At 34.9% G+C, this 19,042-nt stretch overlaps 1 protein-coding gene across 2 annotated transcripts in view; it reads right to left on the bottom strand.

Annotated features, from left to right (window-relative positions):
- LOC123752300 (uncharacterized) overlaps positions 1-15,058 on the bottom strand; it is an 18,150-nt gene extending 3,092 nt beyond the window's left edge. Inside the window, exons 1-11 of one of the 2 annotated variants that reach the window (XM_069328198.1) lie at positions 14,886-15,058; positions 10,112-10,201; positions 9,889-10,006; positions 9,443-9,586; positions 9,235-9,351; positions 8,559-8,645; positions 8,340-8,426; positions 7,798-7,917; positions 7,263-7,474; positions 1,150-1,312; positions 391-497 (exon numbers count right to left, since the gene is read on the bottom strand). In XM_069328198.1, coding sequence (XP_069184299.1) covers positions 391-497; positions 1,150-1,312; positions 7,263-7,474; positions 7,798-7,917; positions 8,340-8,426; positions 8,559-8,645; positions 9,235-9,351; positions 9,443-9,586; positions 9,889-10,006; positions 10,112-10,201 — 1,245 coding nt within the window. In that variant the 5' untranslated portion in view covers positions 14,886-15,058. Of the gene's footprint in view, positions 1-390; positions 498-1,149; positions 1,313-7,262; positions 7,475-7,797; positions 7,918-8,339; positions 8,427-8,558; positions 8,646-9,234; positions 9,352-9,442; positions 9,587-9,888; positions 10,007-10,111; positions 10,202-10,561; positions 10,851-14,885 lie in introns of those variants that run through there. The other variant, XM_069328197.1, reaches the window with a different exon arrangement.
- Positions 15,059-19,042: the final 3,984 nt, after the last annotated feature.

Raw genomic sequence — 19,042 nt, 5'->3', positions numbered from 1 at the left:
CGATTTGCCTAATAAGCCAAGTTTTCATGAATTAATATATTTTCTCTAATTTTTTTCTTATGAAAAGATAAAGCTACCCATTTCATTATATATGAGGTCAATTTTTTTTATTGGAGGTAAAATTAACGTAGATATATGACCGAACCTAACCAACCCTACCTAACCTAACCTATCTTTATAGGTTAGGTTGCGTTAGATAGCCGAAAAAGTTAGGTTAGGTTAGGTAGGTTAGGTAATCGAAAAACAATTATTTCATGAAAACTTGGCTTATTAGGCAAATCAGGCCTTGCATTGTAGGCTGAGAAGTGTGTTCTGGCTACTAGGTACGATATATATATATATATATAAACAGATAATTAGTGAAAACAAAAAAAATTTAAATTATTTTACCTTGTACCTAGATCCACCAGGTCTGTTTGGAGCATGTTTAAGTACTTCAGAAATTTGAAAGGTCACGTCTTCCACCTTAACTTGCGGATGTGCGTTGATAGATGATTCTGTAAAATTAACAGTTATTTATATAACAAATTCTGTATAACAATAATATTCTGTAAAATTAAAAGTAATTTACACATCAGATAAAACTCTCCAGAGATGGTGATACACAACATATAAAAGACAAGTTTCAGAACAAGATATGCATTTAGGAATAAGGTTTCGTACATGTAGGTAGCACATGAGAAAAAAAGTGGAAGGTGATCAAGTTTATATTAACATGTTAATGGCTTTATTGAGGCTTTGCAAGAATGAAAAAATATTACTAATATAATCTCACCGACCAATGAATTGTACGTTGTTTAAAAGTCAATTATTTACATTATTATTATTATTTAATACTAATGATATAAAAATGCATTTTGCAATCTACTATTTATGCAAGTATTAACCACAGGATCATGAAATAAACTGCAAAATACTGTAAAGGATAAACCAATTAAGTTTACATTTTCCCATAGCTAAGTCAGTCAGTTCTACAGTATTAGCAGCAGAGAACAATTATGACCAACCTCTATTAAATGAAACAATCTTAAGAGCAAGTGATAGAAATATAATCATTTATACTTAATGTACACTTAATTTGAACTTAAAATTTTAATTTTTTAGTGAATTTTAAATAAAAAAAAATTATTTAATTTTTTTGTTACTTACTTAAAATAACATTATATAGTTCTTGTTTTTCTAGAAATGCTAATTTCTTCTTTTGTCCTTTTAGGCTGTATAATGACCAAAGGCCGTTTGTTCCTATCTTCTTCATCATTCTTCGAACCGTAGTTGCACAATCAGACCCACATACACTGGTTAAAAGCAACACCTAAAAGCAACAACAAAAATGTAGTACACTAGTAATTTTGATATATGTATGTATGTATGTATGTATGTATGTATGTATGTATGTATGTATGTATGTATGTGTGTATGTATGTATGTATGTGTATGTATGTGTATGTATGTGTATGTATGTGTATGTATACATATACATATATATATATATATATATATATATATATATATATATATATATATATATATTTATATATGTTTCATTGAATATGACCGCATATTCTGTATTTATTATTTTCTGGTTTAGGGCTTCTATCCCTCTAACTATTTTCTTAGCATCAGGGCTTAATTGGAATAGGAGTTCTCCAAAACTCATTTTCGTACTTTTAAGGTGAAGAAAAGAAGTGATTTACTATAGAGTGTATTAAACTTATTTGTATAATTTGCACGACGTTTCGAACCTCCATGGTTCATTCTCAAGTGAACAATCTTACAATACTAGTTGATTTTATACCCGCATTAGGTCAGGTGATAATACAATGAAGGTGAAAAACATGGGGGGATACATAAGGGATAAACATAGGGGCTGCAGAAGGCTTATTGGCCCATACGAGGCATCTCCTATCTAAACACAAAGATTAATCCAGTGTAATTGGCCTGTTATGTTGGACATTGTCTTCTGTGTTGGCATCGATATGTTCTTGTCTTGTCCTTACTCTCATGGTGGGTAGAGTAAATAGTTCCGTGATTTGGGTGTTCATGGTAGGTCGCTCTATTCTTATGTGAATTGCCTCAAGAATTTGTAATCTTCTTGAATCTTGGGTTTTGTCTATTATGCAAGTATTCTTGTTCAACATTTCTCTTGTTAGAGTAATGTCATGGGCTTGTCTCATGTGATTCCTAGGGGCACCAGATTGAAGATGGCATGTCAAACGCCTCGTCAGCTTGGTCGACGTCATACCTATGTACTTACATTGAAGGTTACATCCTTCGTGGGGGCAAGTGTACATGTATACAACGCTTGACTGCTGTAGAGGGTTCTCCGTCGGCTTCGGGCTGTTTTTGATAAGGAGTTCGGAAGTCTTCTTGGTTTTGTAGAATATTATCAGGTTTATGTTTTGGTTAGGAGTAGTGCTTTTTACTCCTTTACGGATTATTTCTTTCATTATTCTTTCCTCTTTTATATGTTCACTGTGCATGGTTGATTTGTAATATAATTTTATTGGGGGTGTTGTGGTTTCTGTTCTAGGTTCTGAATTATACCAACGGTCCAAGTGTCTTCTTATAGCAGCGTTTATTTCCGCGTTGCTATATCCGTTGTTCACCAATACCTGAGTTACTCTTTCAAACTCTCTACTCACGTTGCTCCATTCAGAGCAGTGGGTAAGCGCTCGACGAATATAAGCATTGAGAACACTGGCTTTGTATCTTTGGGGGCACTCACTTCTACCGTTCAGGCATAATCCTATGTTGGTGGGCTTGGTATATACGTTGGTGCTTAAAGAGGTTCCTGTTTTTGTTATTAGTACATCCAAGAATGGCAGACTGTTATTTTCACTATTTTCATGTGTAAATCGGAGTACTGACTCTCTCTCTAGGTGTCTTTTTAGGTCAATTAGTTCATCTGAGTCTTTTACTGTTACGAATATGTCATCTACATAACGGCAGTATACAGTTGGTTTTTGTCTGCTACTGAAGACCCTATCTTCGATGGTTCCCATATAAAAATTAGCAAATAAAACTCCTAAGGGGGAGCCCATTGCTACTCCGTCTATCTGTAAATACATGTCTCCTTGTGGACTGATGAAAGGGGCTTCCTTTGTACATGCTTCGAGAAGACTTTTCAAGTGTGGCTCAGGTATGTCTAATTTGGGGGTGCTCTCGTCTCTGTATACTCTGTCCAGTATCATTCCTATGGTTGTGTCGACTGGGACGTTGGTAAAAAGGGATTCAACGTCCAGGGAAGCGATGATTCCATCGGGCTGGGTAGATTTGATCAATTCTAGGAAATCTGCTGATGATTGTAGACTAAACTTACTTGGAGTGTATGGAGTTAGGAGTTCATTGAGTTTTTTTGCCAGGTGATAAGTTGGGGTTGGGGTTACTAGTGTACTACATTAAAAAATCTGAAAGACGTAACAATAAGAAAAGCCGACAAAACAGCAGCATATGTATTGATTCCTACCCATGAATACATGAACAAAATTAGCGACATCCTAAGTGACGACTCCAAATTTCAACGAATCACGAGGAACCCCGTAGAAGACCTTAAGCGGAAAGTAAACAAAACAATTACAGCAATCAACGCAAAGAAAGGTAGTGTGCATCTCAATAAACTTCAAGGCGACTATGGCTTAGGATATGCCTACGGCAATGTTAAGACGCATAAGCCAGGTAACCCACTACGCCCTATAATCAGCCAAATACCAACCCCAACTTATCACCTGGCAAAAAAACTCAATGAACTCCTAACTCCATACACTCCAAGTAAGTTTAGTCTACAATCATCAGCAGATTTCCTAGAATTGATCAAATCTACCCAGCCCGATGGAATCATCGCTTCCCTGGACGTTGAATCCCTTTTTACCAACGTCCCAGTCGACACAACCATAGGAATGATACTGGACAGAGTATACAGAGACGAGAGCACCCCCAAATTAGACATACCTGAGCCACACTTGAAAAGTCTTCTCGAAGCATGTACAAAGGAAGCCCCTTTCATCAGTCCACAAGGAGACATGTATTTACAGATAGACGGAGTAGCAATGGGCTCCCCCTTAGGAGTTTTATTTGCTAATTTTTATATGGGAACCATCGAAGATAGGGTCTTCAGTAGCAGACAAAAACCAACTGTATACTGCCGTTATGTAGATGACATATTCGTAACAGTAAAAGACTCAGATGAACTAATTGACCTAAAAAGACACCTAGAGAGAGAGTCAGTACTCCGATTTACACATGAAAATAGTGAAAATAACAGTCTGCCATTCTTGGATGTACTAATAACAAAAACAGGAACCTCTTTAAGCACCAACGTATATACCAAGCCCACCAACATAGGATTATGCCTGAACGGTAGAAGTGAGTGCCCCCAAAGATACAAAGCCAGTGTTCTCAATGCTTATATTCGTCGAGCGCTTACCCACTGCTCTGAATGGAGCAACGTGAGTAGAGAGTTTGAAAGAGTAACTCAGGTATTGGTGAACAACGGATATAGCAACGCGGAAATAAACGCTGCTATAAGAAGACACTTGGACCGTTGGTATAATTCAGAACCTAGAACAGAAACCACAACACCCCCAATAAAATTATATTACAAATCAACCATGCACAGTGAACATATAAAAGAGGAAAGAATAATGAAAGAAATAATCCGTAAAGGAGTAAAAAGCACTACTCCTAACCAAAACATAAACCTGATAATATTCTACAAAACCAAGAAGACTTCCGAACTCCTTATCAAAAACAGCCCGAAGCCGACGGAGAACCCTCTACAGCAGTCAAGCGTTGTATACATGTACACTTGCCCCCACGAAGGATGTAACCTTCAATGTAAGTACATAGGTATGACGTCGACCAAGCTGACGAGGCGTTTGACATGCCATCTTCAATCTGGTGCCCCTAGGAATCACATGAGACAAGCCCATGACATTACTCTAACAAGAGAAATGTTGAACAAGAATACTTGCATAATAGACAAAACCCAAGATTCAAGAAGATTACAAATTCTTGAGGCAATTCACATAAGAATAGAGCGACCTACCATGAACACCCAAATCACGGAACTATTTACTCTACCCACCATGAGAGTAAGGACAAGACAAGAACATATCGATGCCAACACAGAAGACAATGTCCAACATAACAGGCCAATTACACTGGATTAATCTTTGTGTTTAGATAGGAGATGCCTCGTATGGGCCAATAAGCCTTCTGCAGCCCCTATGTTTATCCCTTATGTATCCCCCCATGTTTTTCACCTTCATTGTATTATCACCTGACCTAATGCGGGTATAAAATCAACTAGTATTGTAAGATTGTTCACTTGAGAATGAACCATGGAGGTTCGAAACGTCGTGCAAATTATACAAATAAGTTTAATACACTCTATAGTAAATCACTTCTTTTCTTCACCTTAAAAGTACGAAAATGAGTTTTGGAGAACTCCTATTCCAATTAAGCCCTGATGCTAAGAAAATAGTTAGAGGGATAGAAGCCCTAAACCAGAAAATAATAAATACAGAATATGCGGTCATATTCAATGAAACATGTTTGAAAGAAAACCTGCTGCCAGTATACACCAATATTTATATATATATATATATATTGGTGTATACTGGCAGCAGGTTTTCTTTCAAACATGTTTCATTGAATATGACCGCATATTCTGTATTTATTATTTTCTGGTTTAGGGCTTCTATCCCTCTAACTATTTTCTTAGCATCAGGGCTTAATTGAAATAGGAGTTCTCCAAAACTCATTTTCGTACTTTTAAGGTGAAGAAAAGAAGTGATTTACTATAGAGTGTATTACACTTATTTATATAATTTGCACGACGTTTCGAACCTCCATGGTTCATTCTCAAGTGAACAGATCTTACAATACTCTTAGAGAGTTCTCTTAGAGTTAGTTCTCTTAGAGAGAACAACAAGAGAAAACAAGAGAAATGTTTCTAACAAGAGAAATGTTGAACAAGAATACTTGCATAATAGACAAAACCCAAGATGCAAGAAGATTACAAATTCTTGAGGCAATTCACATAAGAATAGAGCGACCTACCATGAACACCCAAATCACGGAACTATTTACTCTACCCACCATGAGAGTAAGGACAAGACAAGAACATATCGATGCCAACACAGAAGACAATGTCCAACATAACATGCCAATTACACTGGATTAATCTTTGTTTAGATAGGAGATGCCTCGTATGGGCCAATAAGCCTTCTGCAGCCTCTATGTTTCACCTCACATTTATCCCTTATGTATCCCCCCATGTTTTCACCTTCATTGTATTATCACCTGACCCAGTGCGGGTATAAAATCAACTAGTATTGTAAGATCTGTTCACTTGAGAATGAACCATGGAGGTTCGAAACGTCGTGCAAATTATATAAATAAGTGTAATACACTCTATAGTAAATCACTTCTTTTCTTCACCTTAAAAGTACGAAAATGAGTTTTGGAGAACTCCTATTTCAATTAAGCCCTGATGCTAAGAAAATAGTTAGAGGGATAGAAGCCCTAAACCAGAAAATAATAAATACAGAATATGCGGTCATATTCAATGAAACATATATATATATATATATATATATATATATATATATATATATATATATATATATATATATATATATATATATATATATATATATATATATATATATCATAACTTATGATAAGGCATCTTATCATAAATAACATCTCAACAAAAATCACATCATTCTAGGAGGTGATTTCAATATTGACCTGGGTCTACAAAATAACCCTCTAGTTGACTATTTCCATAACAGCATGTAATCCTCTATGATAATCCCCACAATCACCAAGCACTAGACCAAAGTTCTCAAGTCAAGCCTAGCCTCGGGCCGGGCTTGGGGAGTAGAAGAACTCCCAGACCCCCATCAAGCAGATAAGTGTGTGTGTTATGAAGAGATACATCTCAACGACTAACAAAATTAGCAAGAGAAATATAGTCGTTGAAATGTAAGCCTCATCCTAACCATACACTCAAGATCTTGAGAAAGCACTCAGGAGAGTGTGAAAGACTCTGTGTTAATATTACATAATTTACAAATACATAAGTGTTATATTTTATCCTATCCTATATAAACAAGATTATATCATTATTCTTATTATTTAGCAATTTTATCTTTTCTGCATGAACTATCAAAAAATTTTAATTAGAAAATTAGCAAATATCTGTAATATTTAAGATGAAAAATTGAAGGAAACATTACTGTTAAAATACCACTTACAAATTTTGTTCTGAAACTCGATTCCGCTAACTTCCTATTGAGAATATTAAGATCACCTTCTGCAGCAATAGGATTTGGTATTAGATCTTCTATGATCTTGTCTGTTTCTTTTGTAGTCAAAGTTGCTTTCAATATCTTCACATCACTTTTCAGTTCATTCACATCACTTTTCAGTTCATTCACTTCAGTGTATATGGCCTGCAACATGTTACCTGGAAATTTATACAGTATATAGAAAGTGTACATGCTATTATATTACATATCTTGAATGTACATTTAAAATAAAAGCATTATAAAGTATATTTTAAAATAACTGACACTGAGAAAGCACCCAAAAAGTAGGCTATGACTGATGTGATAGATAATGGGATAATTTCTTAGTAATTATGAAACTGCTTATATAATTGGAAGCAAATTCAGCAATCTAACCTGCTCAGTTTGCAGTCTACTTGAACATGAAACTTATGCCTATCACCCATAGGGTACATATAGGTTATAGGCTACATAATAAATTAATTAAACTTTCAAAACTTACTCATATTCTGCATCATTTCTTTCAAACTCCCATCGTTCTTGTCTGGTGACTTTGGGTCGAATAAATTCCTTGACCTTGGAGTCCTAACGACTGAAGTACTTGGCGTGACCAGCTCATTGTCTTTAAGATTGCAAGATTTAGCTATTAAAATCTAACTACTGTACTGTATAATCAACAAATTTCATGAGCTTTTACTACTGCATACTAATATTATAAGTTATACTATATGTCTACATCACATTTAAACTACCCAACATCAGAAAGAGGGTGAGCCAACATCAGAGAGGGGGGGGGGGTTATCATGAGAGAGAGGAGGGCCAACATGAGAAGAGAAGAAAAAAGAAAAGAAAGAAAGAAATAAATAAAAAGAAAGAAAAGAAAGATAGAGAGACATACAGAGACAGACAGACACATACACACAGAATAAGAAGAGGTGACAGAACAAAATTAACAAAACAAATTTCAACATGAGAAAAGGGAGGTCAACATGAGAGAGAGAATGAGGGTCAACATGATATATATTTTAAATAATTACTTATTACCTTCATGAAGAAATACTGATGGCGTCAACGGTGTATTGTGAAGTGTAGTCTTCACTGGAGACTGCTTTTGTAGGACTGTTCTATTAGCTGAAAAGGAGTTATGTTTATTTCAAACACTTTTTAACCAAATAATATTTTTAAGACTTTAATATAGTTTGAACTAACATGAGAGAGGTGGGGGTCAACATGAAATACACATTTTAAAAATTAACTTATTACCTTCATGAGGAAATACTGATGGCGTTGAAGGTGTATTGTGAAGTGTAGTCTTCACTGGAGACTGCTTTTGTAGGACTGTTCTATTAGCTGAAAAGGAGTTATGCTTATTTCAAACACTTGTTAACCAAAATATATTTTTAAGACTTTAATATAGTTTGAACTAACATGAGAGAGGTGGGGGTCAATATGAGATACATATTTTAAAAATTAACTTAAGGTAAGGGACAAATTAACACGTAAGGTAAAGGTAAGATAAAGGACAAATTAACACGTAAGGGACAAACAAAAAGAAAAGTAATAACAAACCTGCTTGTTTCTAGTGACTAGATCAAAGGAAAACCAAAATTTCTCTGAACTGTGACAAGTGAAAAGCACCTGCTAGACAAAGTGGGAAAAGTTCACTAGACCCCATATGCACATAAAAGAATAATATGCTTAATATTAAACAATTAGAAATAAACACATATTTCTATACAGAAATTCCAGATAAGCATAAAAATTACTCAAAGCTTCTAGTACTTCCAGAAGGAATTAAACAAAAAAAAAAAAAACAGCAAGAACTAAGTTTAGAGCAGTTTTTAGTTTTTTTTAAACCAAAAGCATAAATAACCAAACAAAGGAAGCATGGTTAAATATCAATTTAGAACTTTTAATGTTATTTACTACTAATCCTTACATTCACTTAATATACCAGAATAATATGGTATTTGCGGAGGACTTATTTCTTTTGAAGGTGTATTCTCATATGAAGATGGCGAACACTTCTTCTTGGATTGAGACGAGTGATGATTGCCTGAAATTATTTAAATTGCTTAATGTATTGAATGGCATTTTTCAAGTTGCAAATTTTTTTTAAATTACTGTAGTAGGTTATCAATGCTTACGTTTGTTATTCTCGGAATTCTCTTCTTCATATTTGAAGCATGGTTTCCTTTTTCGTTGTCGAGGATAGCCCATATCGTCTTCAGTTTCGACATTTGAAGTGTCTTCCGCAGCTAAGCATCTTCGTTTTGCAACGTCAAAATCATCTGTAATAATTGAATATAATTAGTAATATATCAGCGAGATATATATTTATCGTTACCTAGTAGAGTAGTGAACACTAAGAAATAACTTAAATCAGCTTCCTAAAGAGATGTTTAATAAAACGACGTACATGATTTGGAACTTATAACTGGGGCACAAAAGTCTTAAGTAGCTATGAGGAAACCCATCTTGTGATTAAAATATAATTATAATGCTGTTTTTGTCTGCAGTGTTAAAGTTATGGTGAATGAATGAATAGGTGTCTTGTATCTTAAATCTTAATAATTATAAATTTAATACCTACCAGTTGTTGATAGGATTGTTGATACGACATGCACTCGCCAATTTGTCGTGTCTGGCTTTTCGTGCTTTTGGGCACTAACTGTATGCCTGCTCTGTGGCCACCAGCACAATATTTTTTCCTGAAAAGTCGAAATAAACTGTTACATGCTAATTTTAGCACTAATTTGGAATATTTTTAAAGCAACTCAATATATGCAATTTTTTAGTTTCAAAGTAATGCTTACATCATCAGATTTTTCAATCCAGGTTGTGGAGATGATACCCACACTACGATCATTGAAGCCTACCACTGCATACCGCTTTTCAGATGTCATCTACAAAATTGAAAAATCTTATTAAGAGTTGTTCTCCCCAAAAAAATAAATTAGCATAAAGTTGGTAATAGATTTACTTGATTGTGTCAATCATAGATTAGCCACATTTGTAAATGATTTTCGGTTGGTATAAACAGTAGCTGCCATGTATGGACTAAAAGGCTTAATACAGTTTTATCTCTTAATGTGCTCTCAAAATATTAATAATTTTCATGAAATACAGGGTAATGGGATTTTTAAACAGGTAAATATTGGTCAAAAGATAATAGCTTTAATAAAAAACAAAATTGTGAATCTCATTAACTTACAATATTAGTTCAAACTATTATTAAAGCATGGATACAGTATTTAAATACGTACTTGTCATAAGTCATGTAGTATTGACAGAAAAGTATTTGCGCTTTCTGTCTCGATCATCATACCTGTGCGGTTTAGTTTTCTTGCTGGAATCACCTTCATGGATGAATTCCTAGTAAGAACCTTAAATGCTCCAATTAATTTGGAGTTACAAGGTTTCTCAAAGAGAGGTATACTTCTCGAATATACCCTGCAAAGGAACATGCTGTCTCCATTTTCATCGGTGTCACTGACAGTGTCCAAAACTTGGCAGCAAGTTTCATTATTCAGCAAATAGGCATTGTTTGGTGCCTTGGTATATATTTTATGTTCTGTATTTGGTGTATAAATCCTTTGAGCATGCTGCATCTCTTTCAGCCTCTTTGCAATTTGAACAAGAGGGTTTTTACTTGATCGAACCATATTCTTAACCTGCTGCAGGTAATTTTCAAATGGAAATGCTGAACATCTGTCCAAACTACCAAACTCTTTGGCATCAGAGGATATGTGTGTTAGGCAGTGTACATTGTACACTAAAAAATCCTTACCATACAGCTCACGAGCCTTTAACACAAAGTACAGCAAAAGATCATGTGCATATTGGCTGTAATTTAACTGAATCAATTTAGGTGATACAAGAATAGAAATGGCTACACTCAGAGTCAGGAAATGGTCATACAATTCTTTGGGTAAGATTCCCTTCAGTACAATCTTACCGGTGTAGAGAAGGAGTTGCCTGTATTCAGTCGCTTTCCATCTATCAACCTCTGAAAGACTTCGAGGTTTACGTGCAAAGTGCATAGGCACAAATTGTGTTAGTTGAATTAGACGCTGACTAATTTCATCAACTTGGCGAGCACATAATTTTACGTTTTTATTTCGTATCCAGGCAAGAAGTAACCTTTTCATAACCCCAAGACATATCTGATGCATATAGTCTATGGGAAAAGTACTCACCATATTTATATTTAAGTCACAGAATGGTGATCTACCATGGTGATGTTGAGAATTAGATTGATTACGAAAATCTTCATCTGTTATGAGTTGTAAATTTTTCACTTGTTGATAACTCATTCTTCCATTCCAAACACCCTCTTGGGTACATCTATCACACCCAAAGTAGCCAGAGTGGAGTTTGATTGCCTTCACCATTGCTTTTGCTGGGGCATCACATATGACTCCTTTTAGTTTTACTGGCAATGTTTTGTCATCATTTTTAAATCCATAGTGCATAATTTTTTTCAAATCCTGAATGAATTCATTTAAAAAATCTAAATCACTAGGTTTAGAGCTTCCGTATGTGAGGACTACTGGGAAAACTCTTATAGGTTTGACATTATTGATAGCACAAAGAACAGGCCATAAACTTTCATTTTTACTTCTAAATATTGGCAAACCATCAATGTTGCAAATTAAAGATATTTCTGCCAAATCTCTTATTGTTGATTTAGGATACAGCCTTAAAGTTTTCAACATTTCCTCCTCTAACCCCAAGTAGATATACATCATGCCTGATTTAGTCTCAGTAGGTATATGTTTAACTGTATTCAGTAACGAACGAGCTGTTTTTGGCAAGTCAGCATGTCCCTGTTTTCTCAATTTTTTTAATAAATTATCAATGGCATTGTGTGTTATGCCATATTTATTAACCCATACTAACAATACATCTGATAATGATTTATCATCCTCATCACCACTGCTCTCTGACTCTGATGATATTGGGTCATGCTCATCAATCATGTCCCAAGTCCAATCTCTCTCTCTCTGACTTTCCAGAGATGATGCATCTTCATTGGCTCCACAACCAATATTAGGTTCTGAATTAGATGACAAAGCAGCATGGTCATCGTCTATGCTGTTTGTTGTAACATTGGCCAAAGGATCCTGATTCAACAACTGAATCTCAACCTCATCACTATTTTCATTTTTGCCACGCTGGGACGCCTGTTCTTTTAGGCGTCGCTTTTTGGCCCGTGACATACGCTGCCATCTTGTGTGGTATTCTCTTCTTTTTTCTATAATGTGTGCATACATTCTGAAGGAGAAAGGCCAAGTGCTACATTACCAATAACTATTACAAGATTATTAGTAAAGTACTGTACTGCAAAAAGCAAATAAAATGGGGTAAACTAAACTTTGAAAACAAATAATAATTAAAACAGGTAAATTAGTAAAATAACAAAGGCTTAAGCAGACATGACTCTGCTTAAGCCATGTAAAGCAGACAGATAAGATGGCAATATATAAGGGGAAAAAATTAAAAAGCTAGGATATAAAACTAATTGAGATCAAAAGCATAAATTACTATAGGGGAAAAAATAACAAATGACTTCATAAAAAAATTATCCAATTGCCAACAGCAACTTGGTAGTACGAGTCTAAGTCTAAGAAACAAACAAAATTTAAATGCTGTTATCTGCAATGAAACAATACATACTATTGCACGTACCGAAACATTGATGAATGTAAAAAATAGAGGTGTGAAAAAAAGGAGGTGTTATACCAAAACAGATGCAGAACTAGGAAACAGGATTTCTTCAACAGAAATTTTGAAATTGTTCACAATTTTTGTTAGACCAAAGTTGGAGTATGCAGCAGTTGTATGGTGCCCATATCTTAAGAAGCATATCAACAAACTGGAAACGGTGCAGAGACATGCCACTAACTGGCATTAACTAAATGCCAAAAAATATGCCAAATATACTACATAAATATACATACTACACATGCACAATAATTGTCCTGGGTCCAATGTCCTGGGACCTCTGATATTCATAATATATATATATATATATATATATATATATATATATATATATATATATATATATATATATATATATATATATATATATATATATATATATATATATGTCGTACCTAATAGCCAGAACGCACTTCTCAGCCTATTATTCAAGGCCCGATTTGCCTAATAAGCCAAGTTTTCATGAATTAATGTTTTTTCGTCTACCTAACCTACCTAACCTAACCTAACCTAGCTTTTTTTGGCTACCTAACCAAACCTTACCTATAAATATAGGTTAGGTTAGGTTAGGTTTGGTTGGTTAGGTTCGGTCATATATCTACGTTAATTTTAACTCCAATAAAAAAAATTGACCTCATACATAGAGAAAAGGGTTGCTTTATCATTTCATAAGAAAAAAATTATAGTAAATATATTAATTCATGAAAACTTGGCTTATTAGGCAAATCGGGCCTTGAATAGTAGGCTGAGAAGTGAGTTCTGGCTACTAGGTACGACATATATATATATATATATATATATATATATATATATATATATATATATATATATATATATATATATATATATATATATATATATATATATATATATATATATATATATATATATATATATATATATATATATATATATATATATATATATATATATATATATATATATATATATATATATATATATATATATATATATATATATATATATATATATATATATATATATATATATATATATATATATATATATATATATATATATATAGGGCCATCAACACACCTCCAGCTAGGGCCACCAACACACCTCCAGGGCCATCAACACGCCTCCAGGGCCATCAACACAACACCACCATCAACACACCTCCAGCCAGGGCCACCAACACACCTCCAGGGCCACCAACACACCTCCAGGGCCACCAACACACCTCCAGGGCCATCAACACGCCTCCAGGGCCATCAACACAACACCACCATCAACACACCTCCAGCCAGGGCCACCAACACACCTCCAGGGCCACCAACACACCTCCAGGGCCACCAACACACCTCCAGGGCCATCAACACGCCTCCAGGGCCATCAACACAACACCACCATCAACACACCTCCAGCCAGGGCCACCAACACACCTCCAGGGCCACCAACACACCTCCAGGGCCACCAACACGTCTCCAGGGCCATCAACACACCTCCAGGGCCACCAACACACCTCCAGGGCCATCAACACACCTCCAGGGCCACCAACACACCTCCAGGGCCACCAACACACCTCCAGGGCCATCAACACGCCTCCAGGGCCATCAACACAACACCACCATCAACACACCTCCAGCCAGGGCCACCAACACACCTCCAGGGCCACCAACACACCTCCAGGGCCACCAACACGTCTCCAGGGCCATCAACACACCTCCAGGGCCACCAACACGCCTCCAGGGCCATCAACTCAACACCACCATCAACACACCTCTAGCCAGGGCCATCAACACACCTCCAGCCAGGGCCATCAACACACCATCCAGCCTACCACCACAAGCTTATATATATACTACACATGTCTAAGAGCAAATAAAAGAAAACAGTTACCTTAACTATTGAAGATGCAGCAGGATTTTGTGGATAAGCCAACAGCAGTCCCTCTCGACACGGTTTTAAAATGGCGGCGACTACCACAACATGCAACGAGCCTAAAGAATGTCCAGCGCTAGCATTATCTAAACGCTATTATATATTATCAAGCAATACGGAAATCTAAAATAAAAAAAGTGATACAAATAATTGTATTAAATATTTATTTGCAATTACAATACCTCGGGAATATATTTTTGCGTTAGCAAAACATATTAAGTTTGTATTTAGTTTAACTCAAATTAAAAAATTCTTTACAAATTCATTCATGTTTTTATTCATGTTGTTCATGTTTTTATGTTAAAATGTTTTTGTTGATTTGTTTGTATATTTTCATAAGTAAAGCATGCTTACCGTCTTATTCCAAGTTTTATGATAACTTTACAAGGTTTAAAACATAAAGTTCAATATATATTCTGGTTTTCACACAGGAATTATACGTTAATATAACATCATAATAACGTAATGATGTCGTGTAAATAACGTTATACTGACGTCATATAAATGTTATATTTATGTTATAAGAACGTAAATTGGATAGCTTTACAGAAAGTAAACAAAAAAAACTAAATGTTGACTGAAAATTATTTATTCTTAAATATAAAGCATGAAAACATTATAATTCCATAGCATTTACTATTATTTTTAAATTTTTACATAAATCTTAAAAAATTGTGTCTCAAGAATATATGTTTTTAGTTATATCCTTTGGTTTTAAGAACGTCAGATATACGTATTTATGTCAAAAGTTACAGTATTACCTTTGTGGGACCATTTAAAAACGTCCACAAACGTTCTGTGTTTGCTGGGTAACACTTGTACTCCTCCAAAGATTTCCTTAAAGGATAAATTGTATCTGTAATAATGTGTATCTACATTATTCATGATGTGATGAAGCATTTTGCTTTTTATTTTTTTTTCTCGGCTTTGCCTTTTCTATTAAGTAAGTCTCTTTGAGATGATTGATTAACTTCAGATTTTCTGAGGCTGCTTTCACTCCAGTGAAAGCATGAGATTAGGTGATCAAGACTATATTCTTGGATTAATTAAGATAGTTATCTTAGATGGATGATAATATTTGTATTGACATTGTCAATGGGTTGTTAGCCTTTCAGATTGTGATGTGAGATTAAGATTGGTCTTAATCCCCAATGGTAGACTATTGTAGTCAAGTGATGATGACATTTGTCTATCACCTGATTTAAATGGTCTGTAGGCTGTAGATTCAAGTGATTTTTTAGACACTTTGTGTCCTTTTCTTTTCTGTTTCAGTTGCTGGTTGAATACTGTTAGTCATTTTGACCTTTTCCGAGTTTCGGAGATTCCGAGATATTTTCTCTTTTCTGATAAATATGTGTGATGTTAATGTATTTTGATAAATGAGCTTTCCTGTTTACTTAGGTAATGATTCCAAAGATCGTCCTTCATTTCCTCCCTGGAATCTGGTTGCAGCAGGTGTTCAATTATCAAAAGTACTGTAATAATTTGATTTGTGACCCGAATGCACGAATGCACCAAGTTGGTAAATCCTGTAATAATTTTTTAAAAATAGTAAATGGCACTATTTTTGCAAAGTTATTACAAAATCTGTTACCATAATAATTGTTTGATAAAATACAGTAGAATGCCTACTGGTTTTACCTGTAATAAGGTTTGTACAGTTGAGTATGGTTAGATTGTAATGAAATGCTCTTACAGTGATGATAACACTTTTTAAAGAATATTATGTAATGAGCAGCTCTGAAAATCAGTAGATTAGAGATAATGCTGGATAATACACTTAAATATGTATGTAATGTTACCACACTGAGGTAGATAATTGGTATTTATGATTAAGATGCAGTTCAGTGTCTGTGACACTGATATACTTAAGTACTGTGGTTTCTTAACACAAAACAATATCAGTATGCTATGAATGCTTACTAGGTAATGGATATGGTGGCTTAAGCCACTGCAAACAATATGTTTACTTAAGATATATAGCTATGATAAATATTGGCTGATAGCTAGGTTAGGCTAGAATATGTAAGAATTATTCCAATGCAAAATCAACAAGTTTCTTATGTATTTGGCATTGAAATATTCGGTAAACGAATAATCATAAATATCTAGGTACAAAGGACCATTATTATCTAGGTTCAAAGGACCATTATATCTAGGTTCGAAGGACCATTAATGTGGGAAAAACCTGCTAGGATTGATATAAGAGGAGACTACCAGGGACTTGTACTGAACTAAATTCAAAATTTACTGTCTGCAAATTAATTAAATTAAAATCTCTAGCTAGGGTTGTAAATCCTAGCTCCTCTTTTCCTAATGACAAATTGTGGGCTGTAAGGGACAGGTGGGGTGAATGAATTAGTTGATAGAAGTTCCAGTCCACCTGTAGACAAGGATCTCACATCAGCTTGTATTTTATACAAGGATAAGATTTAATAAATTCAGTTATATGACTGAACACTGGCTCTGTTTAAATCAGGGATTTAAACATACATAGTCTAACCTAGCACCTTAACTATTAACAGCCAATATATACATATACTATAAACAACAAATTAAATTGTAAAAGTATAATAAATGACCTTAAATGTAGTCTAAATACTGTTAACTAAGTACTAGAAATCATTCAATTAAATAAACTTATATGATAACTTAAAAAATAACTAAGCAAGCAATTGATAACTTAATTTATATATTCAAGTATATATGCAATGTATCTATATTCAATTTATGATTAGGTACAGTTAGCTTGACTGAATCTCTTCCAACACTATGGACACTTATGAGGTTCTTTACTTATTGCGGCTGAATTCTTTTCTGACACAATGGACACTCATGAGTCTAGTGCTTGGATAAAGATTCACAGCTACACTACAATTTTAATAAACGTACTGAAAAATGAGGCGTTGCCTCGCTTTTTAACCAACAGACAGATTTATAGGATATTAAAGTCACACAAGCATACAATTGGCCAATCATATACCAAATAACCTTCAATATACTTCTCTGCCAGTCGGGGTGCCTGTCTGACAAGGTGCCAGACTGATTAACTCTCTCTTGTTGAGTTTAGGCACATTATTTTGTCACAGCGTTGCTGTATGATGATCTGGTAGCGTTGCTACATGATTGTCCCTGCAGTTGCAGAAGAATGATAGTTGATAAAGATTAGGAATGAAGGTGGAGGAAACCGTCTCACTGTGATCTCCACTATACACTCTTATTTTATATAAATGTTCTAGGATACTCCCCCAGTTCTAGAGAGTGTTCACTGGTGATAAAGATATTAGATAAGGTGTCCTTGAGCTGGTAATGTTCGCTAAGGATCCGTCACTTGTTCACTCAGTTGTAAACAAACACGAAGTGCCGGGCTGTCTTGGTGGGCGCTTCATTCCCCCCCATCGCCCTGCCATGCTCCCTGAGCACGGTAGCCTTCTATGAATATTGATTGATTATTTTTACAGTCTAGACTTATGATTGAGATAAGATGTGATTATAATATAATTAGATATAAGATTTAAAGGTTATAAGTAGTACTTGATAGTACCACTGATTTTTATTAAGGATTCGATTTTTAATCTCTACCGGAAGCGATTATTGTTCCAATAGTTTTTTAATTAAGAAATCCTTCTAGAAGCTTCTGGATCCTTGAGAGATCATGCACAAAGTCACGTAGGCATCAATAGGGACCCTGTTGCGTACGTGTTCATAGTGACATTGTCATCTAGGATCAAGCTATATAATGAATCTATAATGATTCTAATATGATTTTGATACAATTTAGATATGATTTTGATATGATATAGAAATGATATAGAAATTATACATTTCTTAGATTATTATTAAATATGGTGGGTAAAAAATTTCCTACACATCGGTCCGCTCCTACAGGTGTGGAGCAACCTACAAGCCAAACAACCCCAGTCCGCTTCTGCAGGTGTGGGGCGACCTATACGCAAGACCACACTGATTCGCTCTTGCAGGTGTGGAGTGACCTACACGCCAGACCACACCGGTCTGCTTCTGCAGGTGTGGAATGACCTGCATTCCAAACTACATCGGTCCGTTTATGCAGGTGTGGAGTGACATACTCCAGACCACACCAGCCCACTCCTGCA

The sequence above is a fragment of the Procambarus clarkii genome, chromosome 21 (genome assembly GCF_040958095.1).
Source record: "Procambarus clarkii isolate CNS0578487 chromosome 21, FALCON_Pclarkii_2.0, whole genome shotgun sequence".
Lineage (NCBI taxonomy): Eukaryota > Metazoa > Arthropoda > Malacostraca > Decapoda > Cambaridae > Procambarus > Procambarus clarkii.
This window is presented reverse-complemented; position numbering and strand designations above follow the sequence as displayed.